Source organism: Sipha flava, unplaced genomic scaffold (assembly GCF_003268045.1).
Source record: "Sipha flava isolate LNK unplaced genomic scaffold, YSA_version1 19282_pilon_pilon, whole genome shotgun sequence".
NCBI lineage: Eukaryota > Metazoa > Arthropoda > Insecta > Hemiptera > Aphididae > Sipha > Sipha flava.
Genome location: NW_020272712.1, coordinates 2127 through 14632, shown reverse-complemented (window position 1 = coordinate 14632; position 12506 = coordinate 2127). Strand labels below are relative to the sequence as shown.

At 33.7% G+C, this 12506-nt stretch overlaps 1 protein-coding gene across 1 annotated transcript; it reads right to left on the bottom strand.

Moving 5' to 3' along the window:
• Window positions 1-9314: 9314 nt before the first annotated feature.
• Window positions 9315-11328, bottom strand: LOC112681566 (the record flags this gene model as incomplete). Its single annotated transcript, XM_025551809.1, is given in 6 exon segments — window positions 9315-9404; window positions 9867-9977; window positions 10050-10208; window positions 10444-10521; window positions 10822-10989; window positions 11129-11328. Coding segments are annotated over 5 exon segments (628 nt in total), but the record flags the coding sequence as incomplete, so codon positions are not given.
• Window positions 11329-12506: the final 1178 nt, after the last annotated feature.

The following is a 12506-nucleotide window of genomic DNA, read 5'->3' as shown; positions in this document are numbered from 1 at the left end:
AGTGGTAACCCTGGGGCCGGTCTCACCCACCGAATTGCTGGGTCCGTGATTTGGACCACCGTTACCGGAACTGCCCGGGGTTCCGGTTCTTGAGTCGACCGCTGTTGCGGGGTCGGGGTCGACCGCGGTTGCGGGGTTGGTATCGGCTGCGATTGCGTCCGAGGACGGTTGTCCACTGGTGTTGATGCCAAGAACCGTCGGATTTCTTCCGCCTTGTCTGCCTTCCCCCTTTTGTATGCCACCCACAGCCTTGGGTCGGTTTTCAGTGCCGCCACCGTCGCCCTCTCGACTGGTTCCACCGACATCAGCTGTTTACCGGCCATGATGTTGGTGCTGAAATGAATCTTGTCTATTATTAGATTCTGTTACTAGGTTTGCGCGTTTCAGGCATGACACGTGGATCTTCCGTGGTGGCAGCTGATCGGTCAGAAAAACTCCTTTCCGATTCGCTTCTCTAACCTAACCGGTCCCCACCATTTAGGGGTGAATCCCGCGTGGAACCCCTGATGCGCTTTGGACAGATGGTGGGCTTTGTAATATACCAGTTTCCCTTCCGTAAATTTGCTCTGCACGGTCCCTCTGTCCTTGCCTGGTTCACCCATTAGTTCTAGATTCCTCCTCGTCCTTTCACTATCTACTATCTACCGGCGCTCGACCGGGTGGGCTCTCGGGTGATACATTGGAGTGGTCAAACCCTGGGCCCCCCATCGTTCGAGCGCGTTGAGCATCTCGTTCGACACGAATTGGGGGCCGTTGTCACTAAGGCAGATCCGGGGGTATCCGAAACGTGAGAAAAATTCACGTTCTAGTGTATCGACAATGGTTTTCGTCGTGGCCGTTTCTAGCGGGTATGCTTCGGTCCACCGACTGAAACAATCAGTGGCGACCAGAATGTATGAATTCCCCTTACTCGTACGAGGATAGGGGCCTATTAGGTCAATACTGACTATCTCCCAGGGTTGTCTGGGTTTGTGGGTGGACATAGGGTCATCCGGTCGTGAGTTCAGTGGTTTGGTACATGCACATATGTGACATGACCTCACATACAACCTCACGTCGTTTTTCAAACCTTTCCAGTAGAAACGGTCCTTGACTTCCACCCCAGATGACTTGCGATGATGTAGTCTTGATACCGCCAGATCACATGTTGTGATCGGGATCGAGGTATGACGACTAATGCGTGTCCCTTTACGTTCCTTCGCAGAAGGCCAACCGTTAAAACAAAACTGTCCGTAAGATCGGGGGCGCTTCTGGTGTTACGTGCGGGGGTTTCCGATTTTAACGACCTAATGATGTCTCGCGTATGGGGTCGTCGAATTGCCACGACACGAGTGTGGTGATGAAGAACGGGGCGTCGCTATGCACGGTATCTGTTTTGGATGTTGCGAAGAAGTGGTCAACCTGGGTACTAGTAGTGATGGTGGTCTGTCACCCCTTTGGAAGAGCACGGCACCGGTCCTCAACTCGCTGGCGTCTGCTTCAAGGCAGAAAGGTTTGCTATAGTCTGAGGGGGAAAGTTTGGGAGAATCGTACAAAGTACTTTTGATATTATCAAACGCTTTCTATTCGGTCTTCGTCCATACCCATTTCGATCCTTTTTTGAGTCTGTCGGTCAGGGGGGCGACAGCGTCGGCGAAGTTGTCTACAAACTGACTATACCAGTTGCATATCCCCAAGAACCTCCGTAAGTCCCTAACTTTGTTTGGTACCGGAAAATTATTGATGCCCTCTAATTTCTCTGGTTGTTTGTGAATACCCTCCGAGTCGACCAAATGTCCCAGAAATGAAATTTCGGTGGATCCGATCCTACATTTCTTGGTATGGCAAGTCAATCCGAATCACATAAGTCGTTCGAGAACTTAGTCCAGATGGTATCAGTGTTCGTTTAGATTTTCGGAAAAGATAACAATATTATCCAGGTAAACTTGAACAAACTCGTCCAGATAACCACGTAGAACTTCGTTCATTAGCCGTACAAATGTCATGGGACTATTTTTGAGACTGAAGGGTAGTACTCTGAATTGGTATAGCCCCCTGTCCGAAATGCTGAATATTTTCTAGCGTTCGGGTTATTAAGCGGTACTTGCCAGTATCCCGACTTAAGATCCAATACACTGAAAACTTTCGCCCCCCTCATCTGCCTAATTAATTTGTTTAAATCAGGCATCGGGTACGCGTCAGACTCGGTTAAATCGCATCCCCGTTGACGTGGTCAACCGTTCCGGTCCCTATAACCTTTGTCCCTACACCTAAGGCTTCCCCTGAAACCGGATGACTACCACTTCTGCAGTGGTAGGTATGAGCGGGGTGTTGTAGGTTGGAGAGTTGAGGGACGGCGCCGACTTGTGATTGTCGGGGGTACGCCGGAACGTCGGAATTCGATGTGGAGGTGTGTACGGAAGATATATTTGAGGACGGTCGTTCGGAAATCATTGGGTCTTTGAGACCCGATTTTCCTGTCGGACGTCCGTTGACAATATCTCCGTTTATAATGCCAAAATTTGATGATGGTGCTGTGCGTAAACTCGGTTGTAATTTTTTTGAAAAATGATTGGAGGCGGATGGTCGGACTAATTCCCCCGTCTCCTCCGTCGTTTCCCGAAAACGTCGGTTGGTGAGGGAATGTGTTGTTCCAATGGTCCCCCTCACAAATCCTGTATGGTCCCGGCGGCTTCCTCCCATCCGGTCTACGGTTTGGGGGTTGTGGTGGGTCACGGTTTTTCCAACGCCCTTTGTTGCGCAGTTCAGGTGGTACGCGGTCTTGTGCGTGGGGGCATGCGGTGAACGTTTGCGGGTCTAGGACTCCGGCTATGTGACGCAAATCTCCGAAAGTTTCCGGTCGCTGAAGTCGCACATGTGTCCTAAATTCGTCGCGCAAGTTGGTTTTTGACCAAAACGAATTCGGTGAGCGGCTGGGTGGCGAGTTGTTTCACTGAAACAATTTCCGCGCGTATTTGGGCCTGAATTTCGGCGTTGTCGAAATTTTCCAAAAATTCCATCCGAAATTCCTCCCAGGATAGATCCAGGATCTTGATGGATATCCACCAATCTCCAGCTATCCCTTTCAGTTGCGGCTCGACCGCCCTTGTCCAACTAGCCGAATGAATATTAGCCTGACCTAATATGGATTCCGCGTTCTCAATAAACCGTACCGAGTCCTCTGCCTTTGTTCCGGAGAATTCGGGAAGAGACGCGCGTGCTGCGCGAAGATCCTCGTACGGAATTAGGACAGAAAGTTCGGGGCTATAGGGTGGACTTGAAAATGTGTGATTTGACCTACTCAGTGGGTGCACGTCCGCAAAGTGTACGGACCGTTCCGCGGGTACGCGTTCGGTTCGCGTGTCACGGGTAACGTCGTACCATGCGTTAGTAGACCGTTGCGTCCGGTGAACACTTCCGACTTCGCGGTGGTCGTCCCTATGTGGATTGATGTCGGGTACCCGTTCCGTACTATTAAGGCGGAGGCTGGACGGGTGAAACATCGCCTGTCCACCTCGCTGATCCCAGCGCGGGTCCGCAGAAATGCGTGTGTCGGTGGGTGTGTCCGATGGCGGTAACGGTTCGGTGCACGGGCGTATACCGAGCTCGATTCGCCTGATGCTCTCCGTGACCCGACGGTGGTCGTTGAAGTACCGGACCAGGCACGTTTCGATGGTCATTAATCGCGATTCCATTTGACTCGGTTCCGAACCGTTGTTAACTGTCAGCCGAATCGATTTCCACTGTTCGTGCGCGGCCTGATGGTGTAGAGCTGGCGGTATGTGAAATTCACTCACCGGTAGTCGGTATGCGTTTACATACCGGTTTCTATCGGTATACCGGTATGGTAAATACCGTAAAGTTTTTCGGTAAATACCGTATATATTCGGTAAATACTACGTGTATTAACGTATAAATACCGTATATTATCGCCGTGTTCCGTGTAGTCTCAAACTTCGTAAATACGTTGAAGCGCCTTTACACTTCATTGTGTTGTGTCGTGTTGTTTTGTGTAGACTATAGGTATATTAAATTTATGGGACATTATTTAGAATAGGTATCAAAATATTAGTAACTTGTTACCTATAAGTTGAATATATCTAAATTCAAAGGACAAGGTCAAATGTGCCTAAAGGCTAAAAGCTCCTTTACCGAACACGGTGGTAGTAGAAACTGGAAAGTACACATTTTTAATGTGAATCGGAACAAAAAAAAATTAATTATAAATATAACTCTGACACACAAGGTTTACACGAATATGAGAGTAAGACAAAATGCATAGACAAATATTTAAAAGATATTCAACTGAAATAAAAATTACTTGTTTGATAATAAACTTTATTAATAAGGTACAAGAATTATAAGATATTATAATATCACAGTTATTATAACTAATAATGAATAATGTTATACATAGTAATGAGTGATAAATTGTTAAAATAATTATATTACTTATAATAGGTAATGTATATACTAAAATACATATTTAAAAATGTGTTCCTTTTACAATAAAATAACAAAGGTATACTCGTTTATACTTTTTATAAGTATACACTGTTTTATATCATAATCATAAAAATTGTCATTTTGATGATTTTAACAAATTCAAAGTAATATAATAAATAATAATAGTAGTACTATTTGTTTTACATAAATGTGTTACATTACACAACAAAGTTAATATAATTAAATTAAAGTTTACCAAAATACTAAAAATAAAAATCATACTAGTTAACTATCAACTATCACATGAGAATTTTTTGATAAAAATATTAGTTGTTCAGCATGTTCCGCTGACAATGATGTACGTTTATCAGAATTACGTTACCTCCATAACTGAACAATCTTTCACAAGGTACGCTAGTGCCTTGTATACATAAATATTTTCTTGATAATAAAGATAAATTCGGAAACTCTGATTTATATATTTTCCACCAAGCAAGAGAGTCTGAATCTAGGTCTGCTTTAGGAATTTGAATATATTTTTCGATTTCCGCCTCAAAAATATTTTGGTCATTTAATGTTGATTCAGAAGGTACATTTTTGCTTAAAAATAAAGCTATGCCTATAAATTGTGCAAAATGTTTCATTATAGTTATGTGTAAAATAAAATTTTTTTTAAATATTATAAACTTACCAGAATAACGTTTTTTTTTCGATGAAAGCGATTTATTTTTATTTATTTCTCCTGATTGATCTCCAGATTTTTTCAACTCTTCTATTAGTAATTGTTTTATAATACTTAAATCACAATCATTCAAACAATACGCTTTATATCTGGGATCTAAAAACGATGCTAATTGTATCAATTGTTTTATTTTAAAGTTTTCAAAGTAGCGTTTAGATAATTTTTCAAATATAGTATCTGTTATTAAGAGTTCTACGTGATTGAGTGCTTGCGATAGTTCTATATTTAAAGTTTCATCTGTATCACCATCTTCTTCGGTAACATAATTTATTTGAGAAAAAAAAGTAGAAGATTCTTCTATTATCAAAATATATATTTATCAAAATGAATGTCTTCAGTGTTGTCAAATAGTTGAACATTATCCGTTTCTAAATTAGCGCTTTATATGGAATTATGTATTATATTTTCTGTTTTATTTAAATTTAATTTTAGTTGCTCATATACTGGCCATAATCCTGAAATGGTAACCTTAGTTTCTGATGCTAAAGCTTCACCCAACTGTTTTAAAGGATCCATTATATGTAATATACGTTCAATTAACTTCAACTGGTTAAAAGTGGGTAACATTTGTTGGTGTTTAGTGCATATAAATTTTTTTCAACGCTTCATGCTGTGTATATAAAAAAATTAAACATGGAAGTAGTGACCACCAACGAGTGTCAGACGAAGACGGTGGAACTAGACGAGGAAGATCTAAATTTGTCTGTTCATTTAATAATGCACGTTTCATTTTGGAACTGTAGAGGAAAACAGATCTTACTTTTACTGCATTTTCAGTACAATATTTAACAGGTTGTAAGGAAAATGCATTTGTAACACCAGTATTTAAAACATGTCCAAAGCAAGGAACATGGTTAAATGACATTAGTTCAACAGCTTTTAAAATATTTGATCCACAATCTGTGGTGATACCTGCGATCTTAGATTCGTCAATATCCCAGTCATGTAATATTTGCTTGATACTATTTTTAATATTAAAACTATTATGGTCGATAGTCAAAGAAGTGCATGCCAAACAAAAACTTTCGAATTCCCATTCCTCATTTATAATATGGGCTGTTAATCCAATAAATGGATGACCATTTCCTGATGTCCAAAAATCAATTGTGAGGGCAAGATACGATACACCTTTTAATTTTTCCTTAATGCAATTTTTTACGTCTCCGTATAATTGAGGAATTTTATAGTCAGAATAATATTTTCGGCTAGGAGGTTCAAAACTAGGACAGAGGACGGAAAGTAAATCCTTTTTTTTCTACCAAATTATACAGTTGCATGTCTGCACACATCTAAACGGCAATGGCATGCTTATATTTTTCAATTGTTTTTTTATCAAGTGGGTGATATACTTTTAGTTTACTTTGTTTAAAAATGCCTAAATAAAAAAAATAAATGTTTTATATTAGGTAACTGTGCAATAATTTCTTAAAATTTTAAAATTCAAATGAACGACAATTATTTAACATAATATTATAACGATAAAAATAAAAAATAAATTAAATTGTTTTTAAAAGATATTAAAAATGCACTTTTCTCCTAAAATTGACCGAATATGCAAAATATGAATTTTAAATTAAACATTTTTAAACTCATCCTTGTACCTATATCTCGAATTTCTAGTTTGATCTGCTATGAATCGAGAGTAGAATTTAGAACGATATGCACAACTTCCTAGCCCTACCTATTACATACACTTAGATAACAATAATTTTGGCTAGCTACGAATTTACAACTGAATGTATAGATAATGATACCTTTAGAGATTGATGCCTGACTGTCCTGACTATCCGACGCCAAATTGCTTTGAAGATTACTTAAAACAGGATCATCAATATTGTACTCTTGCGCTTCTTCAGATGTAGTAATTGTACTATTTCTTTAAAAATGATTCAAATAATACATTTAAGATATTATTAGTTTTATGAAAGATTGATATTTAAGTATTTATGTATGTAAGCTCAGTGCTTACCCATCAATTTTCAAATATTCAGAATACAAATTTGGATGTTTGTAACGCAGATGTGATTTTAAATTGCTTGTGTTACCGCCTTCACTTTTTTTTTACGCCGCATTTTTTACAAAGCCCTTCATTTGGGTGTTTCTTAAAATATAACCAAATTTTTGATTTTGTTTTCATAATAATTTTTTGTCTAAATTTAAGGAAAAATATATTAAATACCTAATTGTCTATTGTCCTTATTACTAAAATCACAGTAAAATTAATATAATAATGATATCTACCCACACAGAAATTTTGCATTATAATAATATTACTACAAATTGTAATTAAAAATATCAATGTTACCAAAAAATGAATTTTTGATTTATTTTGATTTGTATAATCTTATAATAACATTATACCGTGATAATTTGGCCAGCAAAAATATGTTATCATAATATTGATGGTTAACATTGCTATAATATTTTTTTCTTAATATTAAAATTGAACTAATATTACCAAAATATTATTGCTATATTGTCATAAAAATACTCAAACTTTAAAGAAATATGATAGTAATATTATCAATTAATACCTTTAAAATATTTCATTATGTTATGATAATATTATATATTTTATGAAGCAATTCTATTAATAGTTTTAGGTAAATTGGTACCAATATTGAATTTCTGTTACCTATTTTAAAATTATTAAGAAATATTTAATACATTGATGGATCAGGAATTATGTCAGGACAATACATAAATATAACAAAAAAATATTTCTTTATTGTTCGCTTTATTCAATATCCTTAATATATTATTATTATTATTGCTAAAAATGTGAAATTTGACTTCCTGTCAGTATAGGTAAGGTTTGTTAATTATTAAATAATTTAAAAAAGTATAAAATTACATTTTGTTTTACATAATATTCATTTTTTTATATAAATATACAGATTAAATAGTTTTGTTCATTTTTTTAATACGCCTAAAACGTGCATGAGCTAGCCACGTTCCTATATCATTATCTACATCTTTTTCCGGTATTGTTTTGTATTTGATATTGGTCCTCAATTTATCTAAAATAAAAATGACCACTTCAAATAAGTATTCTCATATAAACAATATATAGTTATATCATATTATAAGTATTATAAAAAGTTTATATATTAAATATAAATAATATATAGTTACTATATTATAGTACATTCCAACATGTCTATATCAACTTTAATATCTTTATAGAAAATTAATATATATTTAAATGTGGTTTTGATTTTTAAAGAAACAAGTAAATATTAAGGAAATATAATATTCTAATTGAATGATACACATAAATATTCAAATTTTTTAACATTCCACTTATTGACATACTATATATAACTATATATTTGTATACATTTATAGTTTTAATTAAAAAGGCATAAATTGCAAACCATTTTTATATGACTGTTACAAATTATAATTACCAATTAGAAGCCGATAAGAATACAATGAAGAAAACCTCAATTTTTTTTTAAAACCATAAGTTGAGTAAAACTCAAGAACTTTGTCATCAAACATCCTGGACATTACACGCCTCAGTGAGTCACCTATACTTTTATTTGTAATGAGCAATGACAATTTACGGACCTGAAAATTAAGACGGTTAAATTTATTATAATTATTTATTGAACCCAACTCATGTAGAAGACCAAAATGTATTCATTTAGTGTTATTACTTATTACCATAATAGTTTTAAAGTTATTATCGTTTTTTTTGGAGTTTTAGTTCAAATTCTTGTAGAGCTTCATGACTTTGTATTGGGAATATATCATTTAAGTCAAAATCATTAAAACCATCATCTGATACCATAGTTGAATTTTTATTTATATTTTCCAGCAATGTATTTATATTAGCATTCATTAGTTGATTAGTAGATGATAAACAATTTATATCATATTTCATGACAGACAACGTGTTCACTACATATTTTTGAAATTCTAAAAACAAAAAATACAATATAATACTGAATATTTGCTATAAAAATAAAAATTAAAAAACTTTAAACAACAATGTTTTACTAAAGTAATTTAATACCTACCAGTCACTGACATTGTAGGTTCAGTTCCAGTTTTACTAATATAGCCTAAAGAAAAGAAACAATTAATTGTCAGTTTGATAGGAAATTTGTTAACTATTAGTATTAAAATATTTACCTTGAAGTATTAGAAGATGTTTTCAAAGGAAGGGATAACTCTTCATCAGGCATTTTTTTACTAGTACTTTGCTCAAAATATGATGTCTTGAAAAAATCTAAATTGATAAAATTAATTATTTTTAATTTGAATAAAACTATAATATGTATAGTAGTATAATCTTATTATAGGTTAACCTAAGGGGATTGGAAGTGGTGATTTTCTATATTTGTCTAACATACGTGCAACATATATGATTTATTTGACGTGTTCTACTTCCAACTTACCGCAATAGATATGAGCAATAAGGATTCTGTATTTGAATTTTTTGTAAATCTACTTTTGAGATTAACTTTTCCATTTTTGATTTGAACTTCAAAAATTGAAATATGAAAATTTCTTAATTACTTTATTTTATTCCCTTATTTTCATGAAATCAAATCTGTTCCCTACCTTACAGTACCACCAACCACACAAAAACCTACCTCTCAGCTAATGGCCTCAGTTGTCGGTCTTAAAAATATCAATAAAAATATATATATATATATATATATATATATATATACATAGTTATTTTTACCATTTGATTTGAAAGATTCTTGTTCATCATCAAAAAGTTTTCTTTTTATTGGAAAAGTGCACTGCAATTGAGGTGATCTTATTTCTATTTATGATGAGGCATCAAATAAATCTAAAAAAAAATTATAATGAAATCATTAATTCTTGGACTCTATAATTTATTATTAATAATTTAAAAAATTACGGTTGGATTTTGAACCTTTAGTAGGTTGGGTATAGCTTAGGAACTTTTTTTGTGGTTTCAATAGTTTAGAATCTGATATTGTTTTTGTTGTGGTCAAAGATTTTTCATTTGGAGAGTTATCATCGGCATTATCATAATTTAAAAATATTTGACTTGTATCTAAAATCAATGTTTATTATTGTTCATACTTTATAAATGTGAGACTTATTATTACATATGCTATTTATAGGACACATCTGGCTGACTGCAATAATTTTAATAAATATTATTTTAGTAAATTCATTGCAGGGATTCTGAGAGTTATATTATATTTACTACTAAAGTCTAAGATAATGTTAAATCAATTTTAATTTGGTTAAATAATGGAACTTCTATTTTTTTGATAATATGATACCTGCTATGTGTAAGGCATAATCTGGATCTAAATCTGAGTCATCATTTGATTCACATTCACTAACTAAATCTTTGTTCACTGAAAAATATAAGTTGTTATAAGACTATTTTTGTTCATTATTTATAACTTATTATATACAGGCCACAGCTAGGGTGTTTAAAAAAGTTCGGCAACTAATTAGGATTGATAAACAATATAATGTATGATATAATGAACGAGGTGATTAAATATATGACCATATATTTTATCATATATATGATACAAAAATATTATTGTATATCAGTCATAATATGTCTTAGTTGCCAAAATTGTTTAACACTAGCTGTATATTAATAATATTTAAATAAGTATATGTAGGTATAGGTAGATTGTACTTACAAAATATATCAGGTGGACTTTTAATAGCTTTTTTTTTTGGTGATGGTGATGGTGAATTATCAATCATTTTGGCTCTTACTTTACGGTCTTTTAATATATATTCAGTTCCTGATAGATCAGAAGATTCTTGAGCAATTTTAGCCTTGTATTTCGCTTCTTCATATGTATCTAAACAAAATTAATGTAAATTATACTACCTATAGGTATATATTGCATGTTAGTAAAAGTTTCAACTATATAAAATCAATACTAAAACATAAATATTGTAGTTTACATTTATACTAGAATATTATTATTATATTATCACCATAACAGGATCCCAGCTTTCTAGCAATATGCCATTTGAAGTCTTTTTTGTTTGGTGGAAATTTTTTTTGAACAATTTTTTTGGTATTGGAACATTTTATTGGCCAAGCACACAGCCCATTTTTGTACCAACTACTTGGTACAACGTCAACTGTGTTGTCTTTTTTGAAGTTGACGACAAACCACATAATGTTTATAAAGCTATAACATATATAAATTTCAACAACACTAAGTTACCTGATGATAATAACTACAGTATAAATAACAATAATTTTTGTTGAAATTTGTACTATCATAATTTTATTTACTATTTTTTAACTGCCTTTATTATATTATATTACATTTATGATACAATGGATTATATATTTACATTTACTTTTATTAAAACAATTTCTAAATTATATTTGTATGTAGTATTGGTATAGCATAAGTGCAGTTATTCAATCGTATCACCATCATTTTATATTTTATGTCAATAATATTCCAGACCTTAAGCTCACCCATTAGGTTATCAACTTTGTATATATTTAAAATAGAAGAGCAAATAGGTTTAGTGTATGCTGGGAACTTGTTTAGAAAGCATTGACTCACTATAACTGGAACACTATCAATTTGTTCACTTATAATGTTTGCACATTTTACTATCTGACCACAATTAGTTAAAATATAGCAGTCTTTTTCATTGTTAGTTTTAAGAGAAAAATTTTCAAAAATGATCTGATGATATTGTGAAAAATGTTCAAATGTTAAAATGTTCAAGTAATGGACCATTATTGTGCAATTTTTTTAAAGTAAATTTTTTGTTAATTTGATTGAAGTTTTGGTTGCGAACATGACACTTTTCATTGTACCGACAAATAAATTGTTGAAGAGGTTTTTCACTTTTTCTAAGAGCTACTTTAATTTGCTTTATATGGTTTTCAAATGGAAAACAACTACATTGATCAAGTGGACCATAACGCTTATAATCAGATGTGATATGGAGAAGCCCATGAATGTTATGTGAAACATTGAAGTTTCCATATATTTTATCAAATGTCATTACAAAATAATCCAATAATTGTTGAGCATACTCTGAATAATGATCTTTATCCGGGCTTAGTAAAATTACCATTGCCACATTTAATGCCATAAAGTTAACTAGGCAATCAGTTGATAAAATACCATCAAGTATAAAAGGACCAAGATAGATTAAAAACAAACGCAATTCGGTTGCTTTCCAGCGACAAATATCTTGTACTTCTCGAGGTTTTCTAGAAAATTCCAAAGGTGTATAAGGCTTTATTTCTAATAGTAATTTAGTTATTTCATTAATTTTCCATCCTGGTAGGCGAACATTGGCTAGACCTCTAATAACCCAAAAAGAAATAAGTTTACGC